The 27,485-nt window shown below is 37.4% G+C and overlaps 1 protein-coding gene across 1 annotated transcript in view; it reads left to right on the top strand.

The window, feature by feature from the left end:
- Window positions 1-26,544, top strand: part of LOC131841552 (glycerol kinase) — a 36,623-nt gene extending 10,079 nt beyond the window's left edge. Inside the window, exons 2-14 of the mRNA XM_059189870.1 lie at window positions 5,715-5,794; window positions 6,346-6,502; window positions 7,542-7,643; window positions 8,058-8,275; window positions 9,572-9,681; window positions 12,863-12,968; window positions 13,696-13,888; window positions 14,216-14,393; window positions 18,449-18,529; window positions 18,768-18,892; window positions 20,154-20,291; window positions 23,726-23,812; window positions 26,363-26,544. Of these exons, the coding sequence (XP_059045853.1) occupies window positions 5,715-5,794; window positions 6,346-6,502; window positions 7,542-7,643; window positions 8,058-8,275; window positions 9,572-9,681; window positions 12,863-12,968; window positions 13,696-13,888; window positions 14,216-14,393; window positions 18,449-18,529; window positions 18,768-18,892; window positions 20,154-20,291; window positions 23,726-23,812; window positions 26,363-26,460 (1,673 nt within the window). The 3' untranslated portion in view covers window positions 26,461-26,544. The remainder of the gene's footprint in view (window positions 1-5,714; window positions 5,795-6,345; window positions 6,503-7,541; window positions 7,644-8,057; window positions 8,276-9,571; window positions 9,682-12,862; window positions 12,969-13,695; window positions 13,889-14,215; window positions 14,394-18,448; window positions 18,530-18,767; window positions 18,893-20,153; window positions 20,292-23,725; window positions 23,813-26,362) is intronic.
- Window positions 26,545-27,485: the final 941 nt, after the last annotated feature.

The raw sequence follows: 27,485 nt of genomic DNA, 5'->3' as shown, positions 1-27,485 counted from the left end.
ATTAAATACCTTCTTAACATCACGGTCCCCATTCTTCTAATATTACTATACATACTAGATAACTTATTATATCATCTTTCACTTACACTCCATGCATGGTTTCTTAGGTCGTGCTCTCTCTACATCCATTTACGTCCATATTCAATACCTTCTTTATATCTTGCTCTTCAAACCTTACTTTGTATTGTATATTGATAACTTTTTAATAAAAGATTTTATCTAATTTTCTCGGAATACTTGCAGTAGTCACGTCTTCAAGTAGATTATTGTAGTTGTCACGGCATGATGTATTTCAGCGTTACTGCGTCTTATTAGATAATGGATTGCACGAGTTTAAAATGACACATTCTAAACATCTTTGTTAAAAATATCACTATTTAAATATGCAGGTAAAAATTGCTCCTCTAATTATTATTATCTACCAAACTTGTTATTCATTCTAATCTAAACAGGTTTCGTGTTAAATATGTAGGCAACTGAACTTAGTCTTTATTTATGTTTTCTGTGAACAATCGTGTGTCTTAAACGTGTTTTTATTTTTTAAATGATTGATTCCTTAAATTAACAATTTTGTTCACCAAATAAAACAAGGAAAAATGTCTGTTTGACTATGTCCACACATTTATACGATTTTATATTAGTAATATACCAGTCTGTTTGTTACCTTTCACGGCTAGACTACTGAATGGATCTTAATGAAATTTGTCGTGTAGATAGATTGTATCTAGAGAACCCTTCTCGAAGTATGATATATTTTATCTCTTATAAAAAACAGATGATGTCACGGGTAATACCCAGCCATTAATAAGTGAAATAAACTTGTGCATTTGTGTTAATAATTGCTGGGTAAAACCTAATCTAAAATTATTAATAACGTTATTATCTGTATACTTACCATATAAAAATTATATATTTAATTGCCATTAGAAGGTCTTGGAGGGTTAGCGATATAACACTTTACTTTCGGTGCATAGTGCAAACATATCAATTTTTTTTTATCATATAGGTCTATTATAGACTCTTATGATATGTCAAATCTACCGTTAGTTCGTAGTGCTTTCGAGCTGAGTAGAATTGACAAGAATAAACTTGTACATGTTTACAATAATACAGATTCATTTATAAATTTACTAATAAAGTGAGCAATTTTGTCAAAAACAAATAGTCTGATCAGTATTCATAACCCGAACAGACCAGTCCCCACAAATAGCACCCGTTCATATATTCATGAGTATGATTGTTTGTATCAGTCTGGGTGTTTTCCTTGTATATTATATATATATTTAAATATTTAAATCAGTTGTCTAGTACCCATAACATAAGTTCTACTTAGCTTGGGGCTGGGTGACGCAGTGTGAATTGTCCAGGGATATTATAATTATTTAAATACAGTGTGGTTGGGGGGAAGGGGGTTGTTAGTAATGGGGATTAATAACCCCATTGTTAGCAATGTACCATGTCAGGTTGACCTCCACGCTGTTCCTCTTGGAAACCATCGTAATAAATTCACAGTGAATTTACCACGTTGGGGGCTAACTGACCTGATCTCCTGCTCTTCTTATCATCCTCTACGGGTGTCTCGCCAGCGTAAACCATTAGCGGGTGCAACATTCCATTATCATCCATAAGAAAAAATACAGTGATCATTAAATGATTGTGTGTTCTGTTATGTATGATCAGTGCCTTTGTAATGACAATGTAGCTACCATACGAAGATAACCTGCACATTATGTTTTTAATTGCCTATTTTTCATATAAGAGACATTAATAAGATAAATATAATTGACTATTCTAAGATTTTACTGCCGAGTAAAAAAAAATTATTATATAAATTTTATCGGTAAGTAACAAAAACTACGATGGTACCAAGTCGTAAAACTATTACTACTAAAATGTAGTAGGTACTATGTTTTAAACAATTGATATTATTTATTTGTTAACTCTATTACCAAACGTGTGATATAAGATTTTTTAAGATTGTTGTGTGCTGTTATTTAAAATTTTGTTACTGTATTGTATTCTTAGTATACTCTATTGTTAGAGTGTTACAAACTTACAAAACAAAATCAAACAAGAATTATAATTAAAAGTGTAATTGATTTACAGAAGACGGTCTTACTGCTCAAAGAATTTGGAAATTTGATATTTTTAAAATTGAAAATAAAATATAAAGTTTTAATAGTTTATTAGGGTATATTCTTTAAAAACCATGAACTATATCACTATAGTAATAAAATGTTTTTAAATCTTTTTCATTAATTATTAGATATATATACAATACAATTGTACATACATCGAATTACTATTTTTAAATTTAAATAATATTACAGTATATTAACTATATATTTTTATCTTGGTCTTAAATTTCTATACAATACTTTTTTATTTTTTGTCCGTATTTTGGCGCCAAAGTTATTTTACTTTTTTAATATTATTACTTTTTTTATATTATTTAGACTAAAGGCAACGGGACAAAACCAAAGTTATATTTACAGTATTACAATTAACAAATTGATAATAATTATAATATTGAGACAATATTCAAAGTGGGATATTTAACAGTAATCTAAGTTACTTCTTATAACATTAGCTATCTACGAGTGATAGAAGTGTACGAGTGATGATATTATTAAATAATATTACTTTGCTGTTGCCTCAAAGCATTTTGACACGATATTATTTCATTATGTATTGTTTTATTAAGTACTTGACATGTAATGACAACTGTCACTAAACATCAGAGCTGTCAATGGTACAAACAAAATAGACGTTACTACGTACATACGTCAATAAGTTTTTTACCACTCATTTATAGCAGTAGATAATTCATAGAAATATGTATGTACATACATCTTATCTTAATAATATAAACGCGAAAGTTTGTAAGTATGGATGTTTGTTACTCTTTCACGCAAAAACTACTGGACGGATTTTGATGAAACTTTACAGTAATATAGCTTATTGTATCAGAATAACACGTAGGCTACACATATATAATAATTCAGACCAATCAGTTAATTAGTCAAACTTTTAATATGAATAAATAAATAATCCTGGACGATTTACTCAGCGCCATCTAGTCCGGTAATCAGAGCTTGTGTTATGGGTACTAGACAACTGACATACATACTTAGATAACTTTTTTTAATACATACATAATACACATAGAAAATACCCAGACCGCTACAAACAATCATATTCACGAATACAAAGGTTTGAATCGTGCGAGGAACCCGCGACCATCGTAGGTAAAGCGATGTGCTAAACTGCTAGACCACCGAGGCCGTCAATAAGAAGATATTAGATATCGATGATTATATTATCGATCGTAATGTAATTAAAGAATATTCCTGAATGTGACATAGTTATTTATAACTATGAGTAACATATATAAACTATTAGTCTCAAAAAAAACCTTAGATTATGCTATCAAAAATGAAAATACTTCTATGTATGCTATCATGTAGGTACATTAAAAAACACCTATACAAATATAAACGCACGCAATACTCATGAATACAAAGTTTGTATTCTACAGGTATTTTACCGGAGACCGTCGGAATAAAGAAATAAATAATAACTCTGTTCAATTCACATGCGTCGTCTAATCCCAAGCTAACCTTGTTATCTGTCTTAGAAAAAACTTAGAAATAGTTTACATTTTTTTGTAAATCCATACATAATATACATATAGAACACCCAGACCAATACAAACATGAATACAATTGTTTTATTGGGCGAGAAATCAAACTTGCAACCACCGGAAGTAAAGTGTGCTAGACGGCTGAGCCGTAGAATTTTTTTAAATTTAATTAGAATAGCGAACAAGCTGGACATATACATGAACAGCAGAACAGCACATCAGTTTAGATGTAACACCCTTGATACCACTCAAGTGTTGCCATTAAAGTTGTCATGCCTCTTATCCTGTAATTTTACCGCCTAATCTGCACCCTACAAACACACAGCTAATAAAGCAAGCTGCTTGGCGGCTGAATTATAATAATACCTTTGGTTATTATTATTTACCTATGGTTAGGGTTGCCATCTCTAAAATTTGGAGACCAGGACAAGACGCGTGAAAACCCCGGATTTTAGAGTCCAGAACTCGGACATGTCAACAGGTTTTTTAAACATAGTCAGTGTAATAAAAACAGTTAATAATGTCATAAATCACCTTTTTATTTGTTTTAGACCTTAAAATTAAATGTAGTCGTTTTTTATCATCTTTTTAAATGTTTCTAACAAAATATAATGTTATTACAGTTTGTTACAAATTGTTTTAATAATCAGTTCTATTTTTTTGCTCTTAAAATAATACAGAAATTATTAATATACTTTATTATTAAATCTAAAAAAAATTACATTACCCCGGACACTCTCCGGATGCCCCCTAAACTAGGACAAATCTGGGGAAACCCACACGGATGGCATCCCTATCTATGGTAAATGTCCCAATAGTGGTAGTGGGTTACCGAGTTAGCGAGGTTGTTTATATTTCAATACAGTTTAAATCTTAATTATGATCATCACAAGTCAAGACAGATTAATTTTACTATGTTTACAAATTAACTATTACTCTAACGGATTTGCGATAACCGGGTACCGTTATCTTTTAACACAAATAACAATTATAACTACTAAACGGAAAATTACTTTGTAAGTTTGTTAGCATTATTAATTTATGGTTTAAAAAACGTTGGTTACAACATGATTAGGTGTGAAAACGTGCTCTGTTTGTTACGTAATAAGGTTATAATTCCCGTGGCGACAATATATTTTGCTGTATCATACCAAAATCATGGAATTATATAATGAACGAAGACGAAAGACGCCTCAGTTGCTAACATGTGTGATAAGAATGTATCATTGAACTATTTAATTATCTTTGTGTCACCAACTGTAGGTACCATAGACTACAGCCGTGAAACGGTAATGCAAGCGTTATGTTCCGGGCATGTATTTCTTATATATAATAGTGTTTTTTATAGACTAAATGCGGAAAGAATAGCTACATACATAATAATAGCTTTAGATAATTTAACGATTATGTACGTACTTTGTAATGATAATTTTGTATATATTTAGTTCGAAATAATCCCTTTCTGAGCCATTGACTTTCTCAATTTTATTTCTTCAATTTTAAATTAAATGTAATTATTTATTCCATTTATATATACTATGTATTATATATGTAAATAGCATTAACTGTCGTGGTCTAGCGGTTTAGCACATCGCTTTATATCGGATGGTCACGGGTTCGATTCCTCGCACGGTGCAAACGGTACTTACAAAAATGTATCTATCTGTTTGTATCAGTCTAGTATCCATAACAGAAGGTCTGCTTAACTTGGCACTAGATGGCGCTGTGTGAATTGTTCTGAGTTATTATTATAATTTATATTTTATATATTTCCCTTTGATGGGGTGATATACTTGTCATTGCGTCTGAAAATCACCAAACGATGACAACTATAAAAGAAATGATGATGATGAAGATTGATTGATTGATTGATTTTTTGCTCTTAAAATAATACAGAAATTATTAATATACTTTATTATTAAATCTAAAAAAAATACATTACCATTAGATGACAACTATAAAAGAAATGATGATGGTGAAGATTTTTTAAACGGAAGATTATTATTATTATTCTCTTGTCACATTTTCTCAGATATTATTATTATTAATAGTTGTCTATGGTTTGTTTCAGACGAGATGCCCGTGAAGGACGGCACCAAGAAATCGCTTGTTGGTGTCATTGACGACGGTACTAAGACTGTGAGATTTGTGGTAAGTGTATAATGACAGAATACATGCTAATATTATATATGTATGTCTGTCTGTCTCTATTTTCCCTTTTGACAACTAAACGGCTGAGCAGATCTTAGGAACTTTTTTAGCAGGAAGGCAAGCATAGGCTATATTTTATTTGAAAAACGAAAGTAGACGAAGTAGCGGGAAACAGCTAGTATATATATATACAATATCGGAATCTTAATAGGGCTGGCAGACAACCGACATTTATTCCTAATAGATAATAAACTTCGTACAAATTCGTCTACGCAAGTACCTTCATCCTACCTGTTTTAGCAGCCTACAAATAGTTTGCATTGTAAGGAGGGTGGGATAAAGCAGAAATTAAAGGATTTGGAGGCATGACATCGACATCGTCAAAATGACGTGATATCTGTAAAGTATATAGGCGACAGTTACCACTTACCATCAGGTAGGTCGACACCTTCTATTCCATTCCAATTATATAACAAACAAAAAAGCATATTTGGGCGGACAATATGTTTCACAGCGATATAAAAAAAATATTAGTCGGGAATTGGTTACAGATATACGAAGCGGAGAGGTCTGAGGAATTAGCGGCGTACCAGTTAGATAAGACAGAGGTACAACCTCAGGAAGGATGGTCGGAACAGGATCCCCTGGAAATCATTCACCACATCAGGATATGTGCCGAGAACGCCATAGGAAAACTACCAGATTTAGGTGAGATTAATAATAATGAACCCCATAATAATAATTCATAAAGAGCCATCTAGCTCCAACCCTATTTATTCAGACGAGCTCTGATTACGCGTAGGTTCTAGACAACTTTTTGTTTATGGCACAACGACAAACGATTTTGGGGTTCACCTGATGGTAAGTTATTACCGCTGCCCATGAGCACTCGTAACACTGGGAATTGCAAGTGAGTTGCCGGCCTATTAAGAAGAAATAAGCTCTTTTCGTGAAAGTTTCAATATAGTATCGGTTCGGATATACCATTGCTGGAAGGTGATTCCACAATGTGATGGTGTGTGCAAAATGTTTCAGAAAAAAACGCACTGTGGAGGATCGACATTCAATTAGATGATCAGGATGCTGTAACTGATATTTTTAAAGTACCCAAATAATGTACGTAGGAAATACCCAGACTAATACAAAAATCATACGCTATATGCGTATGTATGCGCAATACAAATGTTTGTATTGTGCAATGAATCGAATCAAATCTCTAAATGAAAGTTACTACACGTGTGTCTGCTCTGTTCTCTTCATTTCTATTTGAGTAATATGAGGTAGTCAGAGAGATTATGAATTGTGACGTTTTAGTGGAAGCAATACTGGACATTTCGCTGGGTATATTTGAATCTAACGTGGTTGAAAGCGAGGCTAGTCGTAGTAGCTTTAGTCTCTTGGACTATAATAGTTTGCTAGTCATATAAATTGTCATAAAGTTGTTTGTCAGTCAACTACTAGGCTGCGATGGGTGTTATTGATTTGTATATAATGTACGTGGATAACACTCAGGCAGATAGAAGTCATAGAATCATACTCATGATTATAGTCAGGGTAGTCAGATCGTAACGTAATCTAAATTATTTGGCTAATTCAGGTATTAACCGCGTCGTCTGGAGATCGACCTTGCAGGGTCCAATACTAAACATGGGGTTACTAACCCAACAATTAGAAAACCTATTCGTCCATTCTTACTGGTTAATACGGTTTGTGTTCTTAATACTTATATGATGTTCTTTTTCCTCAGGTTACACGAAAAATGACATAATCACATTAGGGATAACAAATCAAAGGGAGACGACAATAGCATGGGACAAAGTCACAGGTCAACCACTGCATCCTGCTATAGGTAAATTGTAATTTATGTATTTATATCCACTTTAATATACAAACAGATAACACACACACAGTTTTCACCTGATCATGATTTTAAGATGTTATCTATACATATAAATAAAATTGGAGTGTCTGTTTGTAATATTGAAATAACCGTTTTTTACTACATGCATATGAATATAAATACGGTATATACACCAAAATAACATTTTTTACAATTTTTGTCTGTCTATTCCAGCTAATATTTGAAATGGCTGGACCCATTTTTACGGGACATTTTTTGACAGGTAGCTAATGTAATAAGGAGTAACTTAGGTTCCTTTTATTTTAGAACAATTAAATTAAATTCCACGCGGACGAAGTCGCGGGAACAGCTAGTTATATATAAAATGTGTAAATATACAATAAATAAATAAATTTATTCCAGCATGGAACGACATCCGAACGAGTACCACAGTGGATGCAATTTTAGCAAAAGTGCCAGATAGGAATAAGAATTACTTAAAGAACATCAGCGGTCTTCCAATCAGTCCATACTTCAGTGCTCTGAAGATGAAGTGGCTTAAGGATAACGTGAAGGCAGTGAAGAAAGCCAACAAAGAGAGGAAGCTTCTGTTTGGTACGGTGGACTCTTGGATTGTTTGGGTATGTCAATGTAAATTGGACTCTATTCAAATCAAATCAAATCTTTTATTCATTTAGGACATTTATGCTGCTTATGAACGTAATTTTTTTTGTATTAATATCTTTTACCTTGTCCAGTTCATTAGAAATTTAATTGAGAGGAATTGGCAAGAATCTTCATTGTTTTTCTAAAAAGCCAGTTTATTTGCATTATGTACTTATATGGGTATCTACGCCTAACATTAAGTGAAAAACCACTCATTCATTCATTCATAATTTAAGAGCTACGCTCTTGTCGGTGGAGCTCTTGCCACTTTCCGCGATCTTGCATCATGCTCTTTAATTCTTCATATGACACGACTCCCATTTTGTCCTCAAATTGTTTGATGTAGCTATTCCTTGGTCTTCCCCTCCCCCTCTTTCCTTCTATTTTCCCCTCAATAATAATTTTCATGAAACCCATGTCACGTCAAAAAAAACTCATGTCAATTAGCCTCTCATATGGGCCGTTGTGCTTGTAGAGGATCGTTTGGTTATGTGAAATTTGTAATCAAGCCTCCAAATTTTTTATACTTTCACATCTATAATTCGATTATATTAAGGTAGACTTTATACAAAGTGGTCTGCGTGGGTGTCCCAGTCTCACCTATTTGAGCCGCCAAGCAAATTACTATGTAAGTTATGTTTCTGCTGAAGAGTTCTTACTCTATTACTTTATAGCAGTTAAATAACAGGGTACGGAGGCACGCTACGTCTTAGGCTCAGTCATGGAGGAACTAAAAATGGCAACACATGGATACTCTTCATGTGTTGCCATTTCTAGTGCCTTTATTTACAAGCATACGGCCCATCTGATGGTAAACATGGAATGGTCGTGTATCGTGTCTAAAATTAGCATTTTTTAATAAATGCTAACTGTATTAACAGTTTAATTAATAAATAAGTAACAATTGTATTAAAAAGATTATAGTATTAATCGAATCACCTTGTACCTATTGTACCACATTTTTTAACACGGGAAAAAAATAATTATTTACCTTTACGTAATATAAGACAAAAACACTGCCGCTATCTCTACGCTTAGATCTCCTAAACTACGCAGTGGATTTTAATATAGCTTACTGCAATAGACACTATAATATACATGTATTAATATAAACCTTCCTCTTGAATCACTCTTGATTCTTGATAGTACAGAAAAGCCGAGAAATATTTGTACTGTATAATTTATATGGTAAACGGATAGCTAGTAATGTATATAATAATTATATTAATGTATATAATAATTATATTATGCATATTAAAATATATTTTCAGACATTAACGGGCGGCGCAAACGGCGGTCTTCATATAACTGACGTCACAAATGCATCCCGGACATTGCTTATGAATTTGGACACCTTGAATTGGGATCCTATGCTTTGCCGGTGAGTTTAGAAATTGGCGCCATTTTGCTGGAATGTTTTGACTGTAAGAATAGAATCGAAAATACTTTATTCGCTGTCTTTCGAAGTCTCGATAAAATTTGTTTATTATTGCAGCTTACATTTCCTTAGAGTGTCAGAATTATAAATAGACACACATGTTTGTTTTGGTGTTTACTAGATTTGAACTCACGACCTTTATGGTCGAAGTCGGGCAGTAAACCACTAGGCCATGACGCTATTAATCATTCGGTATTATCTTATGTGTTTACTTTATTTATATACTTCTTATTTACCTAGAGGCATAAGAACTAGTGTAATAGTGTATAGTATAGTAAAGTAAGATATATCTTAACCTAACTATATATCAAACTCCTTTTAAATCCGTACAGTCTATTATTAGTCAGCATGACTAAGATTTTTTAAGATGTTAAGGTTTCTTAAGGTATTTTTTTTATTTTGTTTTTTTTTATGATGATAATGGAATGCGCTAACGGTTTACTCTACACGATGATAAGATGAGCATGAGGTCAGGTCAGTTAGCCCATCGTAACAAATTCACCATAAATTTATCACGATGGTTTCCAGGCGGAACCACGTGGAGGTCAACCTGACGTAGTATATTGTTAGCAATGGGGTCATCAGTCCACATTACTAACAACCCTTCCACCCGGTTTCTTAAGGTTAATGTAAAGGTAAATCTTAAGAGTAATGTTAAGGTTTCTACGCGCACGTGACAGGCGTGTTACCGGCATCCATAGACTACGGTCAGCGTTTACCATCAGATGGGCCGTATGCTTGTTTGTCACCATCATGGTATTTAAAGAAATATCTGAACTTTACAATTTTTCACATCTATAATATTACTAGTTTAACTACTAATCCATTTTTATGGATTTAATCTAAAACGAATATGATAAAATTATATCTCAATTATTACAAAACATTAACGTAACCTTACAATTACTGTATTAGAGGTAAGTACATTGTTATAAAAAAAACAAAGTGTCTATTAATCATATATATTCCGGATTGTATTCTGTTCTTTTACAGTGTTGAAAGACCAGTCATGTCAAATATACATCCGGCCCCCGGGCTCTATCAGTATGGCTCGCAATCGCATATATATTTAACAACCGTATACTATGTAATGTTATAATAATTTGGTACATTTTTTTATGGGAATCTGGCCCACCTATACATACTAAATTTAATATGCGACCCTTTGGAAAATTAGTTTAACACCTCTGGGCTAGACATTACAACCTACACAAGTACTTGATTATTATTTACCTCATTTATTTATTATTAGTTTAATATGTTATATATATCGTATATTATGTATTTATAAACTACATTGGCTCTGTCTTTATCTATTTGAAATTTCTTTTATATAGGTCTTTTAGCTTAATAAGAGTTTACCCATATTTGAGAGCAAAATACTCATATTTGGCAACACCACACTTGCCATTTCTAAAATTTTCATTACCATAATTAACATACTCTCGTACATTATTATTTATCTATAATAATTTTAACCATATGTATGTATTGTCTTGAAAATAACGATTTAAATGTTACATAAAATTTAATATTAATTTGAGAAATAATATTTTAAAAACAATAAATTGTGTGACACCCAGAAGTGTGTGACTTTGATAATACTGTAAATATTTAGACTAGCGTTCTTATGGTTTTGTTATATTTCTTAACAGTAAACAAAGTAAGCCTTGATGGGTCATCGTTATCTAAACACGAGATGTACATTTAAACACTACAGATGTATATACGTATATATGTATTACTAGCTGACCCTCACAACTTCGTCTGTATCACACATACTTGACATTTATCATTATACATCCAATTTACATAATATCTTTTTAAATTATACCCTATGTGTTATTCTGATGTATAAGCTATATTGTAAAGTTTCATGAAAATCTGCACAGTAGTTTTTGCGTGATACAAAGAATTGTCCATCCATCCATTAATATGTTTTTAAACAAATAAATATAGCCTGTGTATTAATCTGATGTATAAGCTATATTGTGAGGTTTCATCAAAATGTGTACAGTAGTTTTTGCGTGAAACAAACAAACGTACTCACTAACTTTCGCGTTTATAATATTAGTAAGATAAATTTCATAGAGCATAGCTTTCGACTTATGCCCGAAACTGTAAAAATTATATTTCTTATTGACGTACCGATAGCCTCTGATCTCTAATTCTAACACATGCCGTCGACCACAGATTAACTGTGTGCGCTTCCGGTCTTTACATAGAACTTACAGATATATTTTATGGGTGATTATAGAGTAGTACACCCGAAGTGCTCTAACAGTTTACGCTGGCGGTGCACCAGTGGACGCTGGCGGTGCACCAGTGGACGATGATAAAATGAGCAGGACATGTCAGTTGTCAATTTGTCAGATCTGTCAATTTGTCAGATCCATCGTGACAATGGTCAACCTGACTTGGTACATTGCTAGCAATGGAAGAACTAGTTTACATTACTAACAATCTCTTTCCCCCCAATATAAATATATTTAGTCTGTCCAAATTATAATCTTATTAATATTAAAAACGCGAAAGTTTGTGAGTATGGATGAATGTTTGTTACCCTTTCACGCAAAATCTACTGAACGGATTTTGATGAAACTTTCAGTAATATAAACTTATACACCAGAACAACATGTAGGTTATGTTTTATATTGAAATTTAAAGCGGGTGAAACCGCGGGCTCAGCTTGGGCACATATTAATTACGTTTAAATTAAAATTAACCACAATGTGTATATGTCGATGACCCACCCCAGTTAAATTACTTAATTAGGTAATTGAATTTGTGTCAGAAATGATACTGTTTGCTCTTTGTACCAATGTTTGAGTACACGCCTAAATAACAATTTGGAATGATAGACTGATAAAGTGTTGACTCATCTTTCGCTGTTTCTTCTTGGCAGATGACTGTCTTAATTGCGATAGAGAGATGCACAACGTGGTGTGATATACACGCATCATACGCATATATACATGCGCATATATACGCATCACATAAAATTACATTTTTTTTGTGTATGGCGATTTTGACTCGATGGTTTAGCGGTTTAGGACGCCCGGTAGTGCACCACTGTCACAACTCTCGTAGTAAAATTACTAATACTAATTGTATACATTTCCAGATTGTTCGGCATACATCCAGACTCCTTGCCGAATATATACAGCAGTTCTGAAGTATACGGTGTCGTTAAAGACGGTTCTATACTGGACGGCATTCAAATATCTGGTGTAAGTATATTGACTTCTATTGCATTCATAATAAAGTACACAATACAGGTACAGTCAAACAGTATAGTAATTGCCATTCCGGTAAAAGAAACTGTTATCGCACTATATCAGGTAAAATCAGTACTATATCTCCTCTCACAATTCATACCGAAACACAGATTCCGAAGGTTTGATAGATTAAGGTATTCCAGGGGACTGTGTACAGGCTTTGTTTGAGACTGATAAAATTTGATGAGCCTATGTTCTATACCTTATAAGTTTGACCATTATTAAGTTCTATACTATAAGTGAAAGACTATGCGTATGTGTGTTAAATACATGGTAATGTGCGTAATGTTTTTTTTTATTGATTCAGTGTATATTATGCATAAATTGAAAAAAAAAAAACCATTTTGCACTCCTCTATTGTAATGTGAAAATTTTATACTCCTCCATTCATTTTAGTAAAAAGGGGACAAAGATTTTGCTTCATTGTATGAATGTCATGATAAAACAATGTGAATAAATGTTTACAATAGTCTAATTTGTGCCTATAGGTATTAATTCATTTATTTATTTCAGGCTACTAGGCCTAATACACTAACATAAACGGGAATTAAAAATATAAGTAACATAAAATAAAATATGAATATATGATATAGCAATCCGTCATGTGCACCTTTATTTGTGTATTTGTGCATTAATATATATAATAAGTTTAATAAATAAATATATATTTTACGACCAGATACTAGGCAATCAACAAGCTGCATTAGTGGGTCAGAATTGCCTTCAAGCCGGACAGGCTAAGAACACGTACCGTAGTGGTTGCTTCCTACTGTGCAACACTGGTTCCCGCCGGGTGCAGTCCACCCATGGACTACTCACTACCGTCGCCTACCAGCTGGGACCAGATACGCCTGCCGTTTATGCTCTCGAAGGTATTTAGATAGATAAAATCGTTATTCGTATTGAAAATATTACAAACACTGCTATAAACTATAAGAAATACAAGAGCTATTTTAAAAGATGATTCTTTTTAAATGAGCTATTTTATAAATTAATAGGTTGCTGGTTTATAATTCAATAACACAGGGTTGAATTTATGAATTTGTATAAATAAAAGATATTTTGGATACCTTTCACTGAATATTTTATAAAATTGAAGGTTCCTGACTAAAAGTTGAACTGACAAACAGCTAGTGCTCAGGCCGTCTGACAAGATCGCGTTACGTCTTGATGATGAATGAATTAATATTTATTTATAGGTTCAATAGCAGTTGCCGGTGGTGCCATGAAGTTCCTCAGGGACAACCTGAAGTTAATTAAGGATGTCGCAAAGGATACAGAACAAATAGCCGGTCAGGTGTTTTCGACAGGCGATGTGTACTTTGTACCGGCGTTTAGTGGTTTATATGCACCGTATTGGAGGAAAGACGCTAGAGGGTGAGTTTGTCTATATATTTATCTCTCCCTCTCTGTATCTTTTTTCTCTCTCTCTATTTTTGCCTCTCTTTAAGATAAAAATCTTAGTAATATATATATAAACATATTTAAGTATAAACATTGATATTAGTAAACGTATAAATTAGTAGATTTCCATAACTAGACAATATTATATATCCTTACTAATATTATAAATGCGAAAATAAAAGTCTGTCTGTCTGTCTGTCTGTCTCGCTTTCACGCCAAAACTTCTGAACCGATTTAAATGAAATTTAGTACGCAGATAGTCTAGACGCCGAGGAAGGACATAGGCTACTTTTTAATGCGTAAAAAGGGTTGTAAGGGGTTCAAAATGGAAATACAAGGTTATCTTTATGCGGCTAGAATATTTATTCGTCATCTTTACATTTCACTAGCTAACAACCAATCAACACATCGCGTGCGTTTGCGCCATTCGCCATCTTTTCATTTCACTAGCTAACAACCAATCAACACATCGCGTGCGTTTGCGCCAATAAGGTATCCATCACAGAGAAAAAACCCACAGATAACATAATGTAAAACGAAAGATCTTGCCGAAAACATGACGTTGACGTTTAGCGAAAATATTGTTTTTTGACACTTTTTTATGATAAAATCATATATCGTGTGTATGTGTTTTTTAAACCTGAAATTGGCCGATTGCGAGACAAATTTGGAGACTTTTTTTATTAATTTGTTTTACGGCTCTGTACACAAGCCCTGTTTAGCCCAACTTAAAGTTTTACAATATAAATTACAAAAATTAAAGTCAATATCAAATGTCAAATAATAATAAATGTCTGTTGTTTCTCTGTTCTGACGAACTTATTAAAAAAAATTTAATAACAATCACAATTTCTCTCTCTTATTATTTACATTTTTTAAAGTGTTGTGGTGTGGCACTATCCGAAATTAAATTATTTACCCATTTTTGTAGGTTATACAGAAATAATGTGTGGGTGTTTATTTAAAAAGTATTAACACAAAATTAATAAAGTATAGGTATTAATAAATATATGGTTGTTGTATCAAAATAGAATTTTCTTATTTTTAACTAAAATAAAAACTAACTGCCTTTTTTATAAAATAAATGACTTTTTCATTGTGTCATATATTATGAAACTATTTAAATTATTTAGCTGATTGTAAGAAACAAAATGTTGGTTTGTAGATTAATACTGTAAAATTACTATTTGTACGGAAACGATAAAAATATATTTTTGTGCTGCGACAAAAACTAATATAAATGTGAAAGTAACTCTGTCTGTCTGTCTCGCTTTCACGCCAAAACTACTGAACCGATTTGAATGAAATTTGGTATACAGATAGTCCAGATCCTAAGAACGGACATAGGCTACTTTTTAATGCGAAAAAAGGGTTGTAAGGGGTTAAAAGGGGGATGAAATATTGTATGGAAGAATCGTCATTTTTGAAGCTAGAAGCTTGAAACTTATTTTTGAGGCTGTTGATTAAATATAAATAAAAATGACATTCAATGTTTGTAAAAAATTACCCTTAAGGGGGTAAAGTAAAATAGGGGATGCAAGTTTTTATGTAAAATCGTCATTTTTGAAGCTAGAAGCTTGAAACTTATTGTTGAGACTGTTGATTAAATATAAATATATATGACATTCATTGTTTGTAAAAAAATTACCCTTAAGGGGGTAAAATAAAATAGGGGATGCAAGTTTTTATGTAAATTCGTCATTTTTGAAGCTAGAAGCTTGAAACTTATTGTTGAGACTGTTGATTAAATATAAATACATATGAATATGACATTCATTGTTTGTAAAAAAATTACCCTTAAAAAATAAAATAGATGCAAGTTTTTATGTCAAATCGTCATTTTTTAAGCTAGAGGCTTGAAACTTATTTTTGAGGCTGTTGATTAAATATAAATAAAAATGACATTCAATGTTTGTAAAAAATTACCCTTAAGGGGGTAAAAAAAAATAGGGGATGCTAGTTTTTATGTAAATTCGTCATTTTTGAAGCTAGAAGCTTAAACTTATTGTTTGAGACTGTTGATTAAATATAAATACATATGACATTCATTGTTTGAAAAAAAATACCCTTAAGGGGGTAAAATAAAATAGGGGATGCAAGTTTTTATGTAAACACGTCATTTTTGAAGCTAGAAGCTTGAAACTTATTGTTGAGACTGTTGATTAAATATAAATAAATATGACATTCATTGTTTGTAAAAAAATTACCCTTAAGGGGGTAAAGTAAAATAGGGGATGCAAGTTTTTATGTAAACACGTCATTTTTGAAGCTAGAAGCTTGAAACTTATTGTTGAGACTGTTGATTAAATATAAATACATATGAATATGACATTCATTGTTTGTAAAAAAATTACCCTTAAGGGGGTAAAATAAAATAGGGGATGCAAGTTTTTATGTAAAATCGTCATTTTTTAAGCTAAAGGCTTGAAACTTATTTTTGAGGCTGTTGATTAAATATAAATAAATATGACATTCATTGTTTGTAAAAAAATTACCCTTAAAGGGGCAAAATAAAATAGGGGATGCAAGTTTTTATGTAAAATCGTCATTTTTGAAGCTAGAAGCTTGAAACTTATTTTTGAGGCTGTTGATTAAATATAAATAAATATGACATTCATTGTTTGTAAAAAAAATACCCTTAAGGGGGTAAAATAAAATAGGGGATGATAGTTATTATGTAAATTCGTAATTTTTGAAACTAGAACGATGAAACTATTTTCATTGGTGCTTTTGGGGTAGATTTTTAAATACCCCACTAATGTTATAACTGTGAAAGTAACTCTGTTTGTCTTTCTGTCAGTCTTACGCTCCAAAACAAAACAAAAATTTAAATGAAATTTGGTACACAGTTAGTTTACACCCGGACAAAGAATATTATAGGGTACTTTTGAATGTGAAAAAAGGATTGTAAGAGGGTTGCAATGGTAAGCTGTATGGAAGAATCGTCATTTTTTAAAACTAGAAGTTTGAGACTCATTTTTAGGCTGTTGTTTAAATATCAATAAATATGACATTCAATGTTTGTAAAATTTTTACTCTTAGGGGGGTTAGTAAAATAAAATAGGGAATGAAAGTTATTGTGGAAATTTGCTGTTTGTGTGGTTGTGGAAGCTAGAACGATTAAACTTTTTTCTTTGTCTTTTTAGAGTTAGTTTATTAAATACCTTACTGATATTATAAATTTGAAAGTAACTTTGTCTGTTTGTCTCGCTTACACGCCAAAAATACTGAACCGATTTAAATTGAAATTTGAAACAGATATAGATAGACTAGATCCTGAGAAAGGACATAGGTTACTTTTTAATGTGAAAAAGGGTTACAAGAGGATTGAAAGGGTAGATCCAAGGTCATATAGATGTATCGTCATGTTTAAAGCTAGAAGCTTGAAATTTATTTTTTAGCCTATTGATTAAATATTTATTTTTATTTTTTATCATTTTTTAAGCTAAAATGATGAAACTTATTTATTTGACTTATATTGTGTTGAGTTAAATATTTTTTCATTATTTACGCGGACGAAGTCGCGGGTACAGCTAGTACGTATATAAAATATATCTATGTCGTGGAATATAAAGAAGTAAAGAGAAGCAAAAACCTAAACGAGAAAAAAGACAGGTAATGTGATTTTTAACAATATTTCTGTGACGGATAGGGCTTATTTTAATTTTGACACTATTAAATTCGCTTTATTTTCGGAATATTAGCTGTACACATATATTGAAAATTTAAGTTATTGTTGTCTGTACATTGAAAATAAATATTATTGATGAATATGATAAAAAATATTATTGAGGAACCCAAAACAAATAATATACTTATTGTTTGTTTGTTTGTGCATTTGTAGTATCAAAAGTGGCTTAACGATTTAGATACATATTTACTAATGTATTTTTAAGAATACATTACGCGGGCTCAGCTAGGATTAGTATTATTTTTTCTAATAATTGATTATTATATAGAAAATACTTGTACCGACATTATTAGAAATGGTATAAAAGTATTTATCGTTTTTATTTTTTTATTTTCAGAATTATCTGCGGTTTAACAGCATTCACAACAAAAAATCACATCATCAGAGCGGCTTTGGAAGCTGTGTGTTTTCAGACGAGGTAAATCTGGTTTTATCATTATAATTGTATCATTGCACTTTTTTTATACAACCATGCCACCATGGGGCAATTAAACATGCGACCCATTTGATGGGAAATGGTTACCGTCAGAATAGTCAGAATTAGGTTAGACTAATGTACCCTCATAGAACAAGCAAGCTTTGTAAAGAGTTTGTGAAAGAATCTGATCCCTATTAAATATCATATTATATTTTTTATTTTATTTTTATTTACACAGGGATATATTAGAGGCTATGAACAAAGACTGCGGTATGCCTCTATCGAAGCTACACGTGGACGGCAATATGACGTCCAATAACTTACTGATGCAGTTGCAAGCTGACCTCATCGGTATTCCTGTCTGTGAGTGTTGTACCACATCTTTTATTAATGTGGAAGATCCGATCACTTTAAGAAATTGGCGGGTCTTTTAGGGAATAAATCGCCGGCTACTTGTACGAGTTAACTGCCCAATATCGCCACGGAATTCCTTCTTTCCGCCATAGTGGTAGGGTTGGGGGAATGGAGATATATTTTTATATACAAGATGAAAATCCGGCTTCGTGAAATGTAACTCATAATACACATCTAGGTATGTATATTATTAGATATTTCTTCTATTATTTGATTTAAAATCCCTTCATTATTATGCCAGTTGATTAATGTAACGCAGCAGGCTACGCGCGTTTGTCGATTTACTCTATTGAATTTATGAGGGACCCACTTTTCAAGCTTTTTCACCTTCCCAATTTGCTAAAGGATTAAAACAGTTTTGTCACTAACACCGCAGCCTGTAGCTAACTCGGACGAGTTTGCGATGATCCGCTTCCACAATAGCCTTCAATTCTTCATTATCAACCTTGGATTCCGGCCGCCCACGGAGATTGCTTAGCATGTCGAAATTTCCATAACGAAAACGTTGGAAACAAAAAATGCATGTTTTCTTATACGAGACCACTGCCATACACATAATTAATACTTCGAGCTGTTTAACACCGTGTAGCACTGGTGCCACAACGGAACTCGTACTCGTAAATAACGCGATATTTTAAGTTTTTTCATTTTGTATGCTGTGAGTGACCCAAAGTGAATAGCTGTATAAATTTGGAAATGGAATTCCTAACCAAAGAGGAGATATTTGAGATCAAAGTGGCTAGTACGACAAAACGCCAATTTCATATATAAGGACCTAATATTATTTCTCTATTAAAAAAAATAATATTCATAATATTAATGTTTTTAAATTCACATATATAGGTTCATATACAAGCAGTGTACATTATAATATGATTGAATATGGGTAAACCTGTGTGTGTTACTGCAAAACAAATGTATTATATGATATTACTTTAAATAAGAGCGGACACTGGGCCTATAACCAGTTTGATCGTGTCGGTCGGGTGTGCAGCGCGCTCTCTAGTATATATATATATAACAAATATATTAAGTAATATTCCTTTTGCTGTAAATGAGAGTGTATAGTGAGCCCATAACCTTTTTATACTGAGATGTTCTGAAAGTACATATACTTTAAATGATATTCCTCTCGCAATTAAGGAGGGCGGGTTCTGGACCCATAACCTTTTGAATATGTTTTTTTTTAACGTGTCGATCGGTCGTGCAGTGCGCGCTCACTCGTGGGACATGTCGGCGCTGGGGGCGGCCGTCGCGGCCGGCGGCGCCGCGCGCGTCTGGAGCGTCACGCGCTGGCGGCGGCAGCCCACGCCCACCGACACCTTCCTGCCCACCACCACCCACGACGGTAACACTCGCACGCGGATCTCCCGGGGCCCACCCGGGGGACGGGCGGCACGCGGCGGAGGCGGCGGCCCACGCCCACCGACACCTTCCTGCCCACCACCACCCACGACGGTAACACTCGCACGCGGACCTCCCGGGGCCCACCCGGGGGACGGGCGGCACGCGGCGGAGGCGGCGGCCCACGCCCACCGACACCTTCCTGCCCACCACCACCCACGACGGTAACACTCGCACGCGGATCTCCCGGGGCCCACCCGGGGGACGGGCGGCACGCGGCGGAGGCGGCGGCCCACGCCCACCGACACCTTCCTGCCCACCACCACCCACGACGGTAACACTCGCACGCGGACCTCCCGGGGCCCACCCGGGGGACGGGCGGCAGGCGGCGGAGGCGGCGGCCCACGCCCACCGACACCTTCCTGCCCACCACCACCCACGACGGTAACACTCGCACGCGGACCTCCCGGGGCCCACCCGGGGGACGGGCGGCACGCGGCGGAGGCGGCGGCCCACGCCCACCGACACCTTCCTGCCCACCACCACCCACGACGGTAACACTCGCACGCGGACCTCCCGGGGCCCACCCGGGGGACGGGCGGCACGCGGCGGAGGCGGCGGCCCACGCCCACCGACACCTTCCTGCCCACCACCACCCACGACGGTAACACTCGCACGCGGACCTCCCGGGGCCCACCCGGGGGACGGGCGGCACGCGGCGGAGGCGGCGGCCCACGCCCACCGACACCTTCCTGCCCACCACCACCCACGACGGTAACACTCGCACGCGGACCTCCCGGGGCCCACCCGGGGGACGGGCGGCACGCGGCGGAGGCGGCGGCCCACGCCCACCGACACCTTCCTGCCCACCACCACCCACGACGGTAACACTCGCACGCGGACCTCCCGGGGCCCACCCGGGGGACGGGCGGCACGCGGCGGAGGCGGCGGCCCACGCCCACCGACACCTTCCTGCCCACCACCACCCACGACGGTAACACTCGCACGCGGACCTCCCGGGGCCCACCCGGGGGACGGGCGGCACGCGGCGGAGGCGGCGGCCCACGCCCACCGACACCTTCCTGCCCACCACCACCCACGACGGTAACACTCGCACGCGGACCTCCCGGGGCCCACCCGGGGCCCACACGGGGGACGGGCGGCACGCGGCGGAGGCGGCGGCCCACGCCCACCGACACCTTCCTGCCCACCACCACCCACGACGGTAACACTCGCACGCGGACCTCCCGGGGCCCACCCGGGGGACGGGCGGCACGCTGCGGAGGCGGCGGCCCACGCCCACCGACACCTTCCTGCCCACCACCACCCACGACGGTAACACTCGCACGCGGACCTCCCGGGGCCCACCCGGGGGACGGGCGGCACGCGGCGGAGGCGGCGGCCCACGCCCACCGACACCTTCCTGCCCACCACCACCCACGACGGTAACACTCGCACGCGGACCTCCCGGGGCCCACCCGGGGGACGGGCGGCACGCGGCGGTGGCGGCGGCCCACGCCCACCGACACCTTCCTGCCCACCACCACCCACGACGGTAACACTCGCACGCGGACCTCCCGGGGCCCACCCGGGGGACGGGCGGCACGCGGCGGAGGCGGCGGCCCACGCCCACCGACACCTTCCTGCCCACCACCACCCACGACGGTAACACTCGCACGCGGACCTCCCGGGGCCCACACGGGGGACGGGCGGCACGCGGCGGAGGCGGCGGCCCACGCCCACCGACACCTTCCTGCCCACCACCACCCACGACGGTAACACTCGCACGCGGACCTCCCGGGGCCCACCCGGGGGACGGGCGGCACGCGGCGGAGGCGGCGGCCCACGCCCACCGACACCTTCCTGCCCACCACCACCCACGACGGTAACACTCGCACGCGGACCTCCCGGGGCCCACACGGGGGACGGGCGGCACGCGGCGGAGGCGGCGGCCCACGCCCACCGACACCTTCCTGCCCACCACCACCCACGACGGTAACACTCGCACGCGGACCTCCCGGGGCCCACCCGGGGGACGGGCGGCACGCGGCGGAGGCGGCGGCCCACGCCCACCGACACCTTCCTGCCCACCACCACCCACGACGGTAACACTCGCACGCGGACCTCCCGGGGCCCACACGGGGGACGGGCGGCACGCGGCGGAGGCGGCGGCCCACGCCCACCGACACCTTCCTGCCCACCACCACCCACGACGGTAACACTCGCACGCGGACCTCCCGGGGCCCACACGGGGGACGGGCGGCACGCGGCGGAGGCGGCGGCCCACGCCCACCGACACCTTCCTGCCCACCACCACCCACGACGGTAACACTCGCACGCGGACCTCCCGGGGCCCACACGGGGGACGGGCGGCACGCGGCGGAGGCGGCGGCCCACGCCCACCGACACCTTCCTGCCCACCACCACCCACGACGGTAACATCGCACGCGGACCTCCCGGGGCCCACCCGGGGGACGGGCGGCACGCGGCGGAGGCGGCGGCCCACGCCCACCGACACCTTCCTGCCCACCACCACCCACGACGGTAACACTCGCACGCGGACCTCCCGGGGCCCACCCGGGGGACGGGCGGCACGCGGCGGAGGCGGCGGCCCACGCCCACCGACACCTTCCTGCCCACCACCACCCACGACGGTAACACTCGCACGCGGACCTCCCGGGGCCCACCCGGGGGACGGGCGGCACGCGGCGGAGGCGGCGGCCCACGCCCACCGACACCTTCCTGCCCACCACCACCCACGACGGTAACACTCGCACGCGGACCTCCCGGGGCCCACCCGGGGGCCGGGCGGCACGCGGCGGAGGCGGCGGCCCACGCCCACCGACACCTTCCTGCCCACCACCACCCACGACGGTAACACTCGCACGCGGACCTCCCGGGGCCCACCCGGGGGACGGGCGGCACGCGGCGGAGGCGGCGGCCCACGCCCACCGACACCTTCCTGCCCACCACCACCCACGACGGTAACACTCGCACGCGGACCTCTCCCGGGGCCCACACGGGGGACGGGCGGCACGCGGCGGAGGCGGCGGCCCACGCCCACCGACACCTTCCTGCCCACCACCACCCACGACGGTAACACTCGCACGCGGACCTCCCGGGGCCCACCCGGGGCCCACACGGGGGACGGGCGGCACGCGGCGGAGGCGGCGGCCCACGCCCACCGACACCTTCCTGCCCACCACCGGCCCGGGGCCCACCCGTGGGACCCAGGCCGCCGTACCTAACATATGTTGCCATTTTTAAAATCTAAAACTTCACCCTATAATTTCCCTGTCATCACCCCCCAAACTGAAAAACAGAAGTAAACCGCTTGGCAATTAAAATATGAGACAGTGTTAAACACACAGACTACTTTATACAAAGTCTACTTCACGTCTTATTGATCTTTACACTTTAATTTATATTTTATTTCAGATCGTGACGCGCGGTATACGAAGTGGAAAATGGCTGTGCAGCGCTCCCTAGGATGGGCGACGACTAAAAAATCTATCACTATGACAGGTCAGACTAAAAGAACTAGCATTATACAGCTTCCAAACCTTAATTTCGATAATAACGTAACCGATAGGAAAAACTCCATCAACGATGAACAGACCATAGAGCAAGATAGTAGAAAAGATTCCCTCGCGAATCACGTCATAGACAATCCAGTAAGCGTAGACGGCGAAATAAATGCGTACGAGGAACTACTTAAATATGCGGCGAGAAAGTTCTCAATCTTGGTCCCACTTAAAACACCCAAACATGAGCATACTATTTTGGATGATGTAGATTATTTTATGAATAAAAAAGAGTGTGACTATGGTATGTGTCAGTGTTGCCCTATAGAGAAAAAGTTGCAAACTAACTGGCAATCTATAGAGGAAATCATAGAGAATGACCCTGAGATCATATTCGATAGCGACAATAATCCTATTGTTATTGAACGCGTTAGAAGTCAACTATGATATTGAATTGTGATTAGACTAAAAATAATATTAATTAACAATAAATTATTTAAAAAAAATGTTAAATATATACCAATGTTTAATTAAATAGAATATGTGCATGTTCATAATCGTAATCATAGTTACAAGGTGTTATTACAAATGTACTTAAAAAAAAAACGTTCCTTATAGTAATAAAATGTCCGGAATATTCGGCCGCCTACATTTGTAATATACGCCAAAATATACAAGGTGTAATTAAGCGTGTAGTAATCCGTAATTCATCAAAAACGATCAAATTTCATGAAAGCTTAACTTTAAAAACAATCCTCGCCAATATATGTTTCATGTTAAATTAATTACTTCTCGGCAGTATGTATAATTATTAGGAATCTATAATATTTGAACATAGGTTTATATATTGATTATGAAACTTGAAGAGATTGTATATCTAACTCCCAAGCGCCACCAAATAAAATATAAATGCATACAGTTTTAATGTTTTTAAAATGAAAATAGTTATCAACTGCATTGCCATAATTAAGTGCCTGATTACTGATTTAGATCCAGATTAATTGCACGTTATTTTATTTAATGGATTTCGGATTGTTATATCTTCTATATTCATTACATCTTGTATAAAATATAATTAATTTTAATGTGCGTGTGTACTTAAACATTATTTACGGCAATAAATTGATATTTGCAGACATATTCCTAAAACAAGCAATGCAAATATAATTTAAAAAAATATACAATTTAGTTATTACTTATAAAAAGACCAGAAAATAATGTTTAAAATATTATGTATAGATATGATTTTGTTATTATTTAATTATTGATTTAAAACATATCTGCTTATTAAATCTATCGATAAAGTATTCGTTCATCATGATAGTCTACTTTAAAGTATAAACTTAATATATGCTTTATTGCACTCATAATACAGTGCTAATTATAATTATAGACAACGCGAGAAAAGATAGACTTACCTAATAGAGATCTCTTCCATTTAATCTTAAGACAGTGTGACATTGGCAGTAGTCAGATGCGAAAGTAACGATATTTTTTCATCGTGTTCTTGATTAAATGCATAATTATAATTTATATATTGATTATAATTATATATAATATCTGTTAAATTCAGAAATAAACTATCAAAATAAATGGATATTATAAAAACATATTTTAAATTAGTATATCTGAAATGTAAGATTTTATACTCATTGAAATTACGCTGTTGATCTGAATGTTTTTGGACGCTCGTGAACCTAATTATGTTACCGTAAGGTTCAAGTTAGTTGGACGGTATTCAACAAACCACGTTGCTTAGTATACAAGTAGTAGTATAATTCTGTAATCAGTTTCTACTAACAAATAATTTTAAGGTTTATTAACATCTGTCAAATAAACGTATTATTTTTCTCCTCTACTGAGTTTTTCATTTTCACTCCTTGCATGAGGTTTTGATTGTTGGGTTCTCATTGGACTTTTTTTGGTTGCATTGTTATTAATATGTTTCTTAATACTTTTTGGGTTTACATTCTAAATTTGAACATTGGAATATGCATTATATTTATTATTTTCTTAATATATGTGTCATAGAGTAAAAATATAAAATTACAGTGTGCCAGTATTTTGTGTTATTTTGAAAAAATATATTATGAGAACTTTTGTTTAATTTAATATTTATACAACTTATTGATACTGTGATGGCGTAAATATTTATATTTGGATCATTTAACATCCTTCATCCCATTTCATAATTCATATCATTCGATTTAGCCATTTTCAAACAATCATTAGAGGTGTTATGAAGTTAGAATACATACACATATTAATTACATACCTAAAGTGTTGTGGTATAAAAATATATACTGTAAAATATAATAATTTACTTACTATTTTTGTGATGAAAATAAATATTTTCTTAACAAATAGCTTTATCTATAAAAATAATACACAGTATAAATGTGTTACGTTTTATTTAATTGCAGATAAAATAAGAGATAAGTTTTTAGTATATTCTTTTACTTTGAATAGTTATAAATGTGTTGTTTATGTATTAATAGATTCAACATTTTGTGTAGCTAGTCGATTTTAATTATAATTTTTTTGTTTTCAGACGAAAGATACCGACTTCTTGCTTCAATACCAGCGACGTTGTATGTTATAGGCAGCTTTACAATGCTAGTGGTATCAACTATGCTCAATAATAGATGATAAGCGAAATATTTGTATTTATAGCACGCATAAAGAAACTGCATCAACTCGGAAATTAAATACTTTGGAAAATTGGTTCTAATATGAAGGTATTAAAGTACATTTAGTACCCCGGGTGTTACAGGCGTCCATAGGCTACGGTAACTGTTTACCACCAGATTGGCCGCATGCCTGTTTGCCACCTACGTAGTTTTAAAAAAACATTTTCTAAAACAATTAGTTTTTGATTTAATGCGGTCTTTTTAAGCGAGCTTTATGTTTATTTTTAATCAATTCCAATTGAACATTTGTAGTCATTCTGTTATTTTGACATTTATTAATTTATTTAGATAATTTTACAAATTCAGTAATGAAAATCAATTAGTTATTTAATATTATTTCTTTGTTACAATCGAATGAGGTTAGAACAATATACTCGTGTTTCGAATCCTTTTTTTTTTAAATAAATTATTATACATTAAAACTTTTAACAGTCCGGTGATGGAAAACATTGTTAACAAACAAAAAACGGCGGTGTCACCCAAACGTACCAATGTTAGATTTAGACATTTTTGCAATTTATAGAATTTTTCATTCCACTATAATATGACTGTATTAATATAAACAAACATAATCATGAGTAATATAAATAAATCCTTGTTTTATGTTTCTATTAAGTTGTGATTGTACCTCAATAATAGTTTCTCTCTCCCTTCCGTCTACAGAAAACAATGGATTACATTTTTATTATATACTAGCTCGCTCGCTCGGTTTCACCCGCGTGAAATTAGCCTATATGTTATTCCAATGTATAAGGCATATTACTGTGAAGTGTCATTAAAATCCGTTCAGTAGTTTTTGTGTGAAAGAGTAACAAACATCCATCCATACACACAAACGTTTGTGTTTATAATATTAATAAGATAAGCTACGGTGACTCGGAAAACACGGGCTATTTCTATTAACACAAAATGTGACTGTATCAAATTAAACCATACACAATAATAAATACAACCTAATACAGTGAGTGAGAAGACATTAATAAC

Source organism: Achroia grisella, unplaced genomic scaffold (genome assembly GCF_030625045.1).
Source record: "Achroia grisella isolate CSIRO2021 unplaced genomic scaffold, CSIRO_AGI_Agris_v1 utg1847, whole genome shotgun sequence".
In the NCBI taxonomy this organism is placed as follows: Eukaryota; Metazoa; Arthropoda; class Insecta; order Lepidoptera; family Pyralidae; genus Achroia; species Achroia grisella.
Note: the sequence above shows the minus strand (reverse complement) of the source record. Positions and strands in the feature narration are given on the sequence as shown.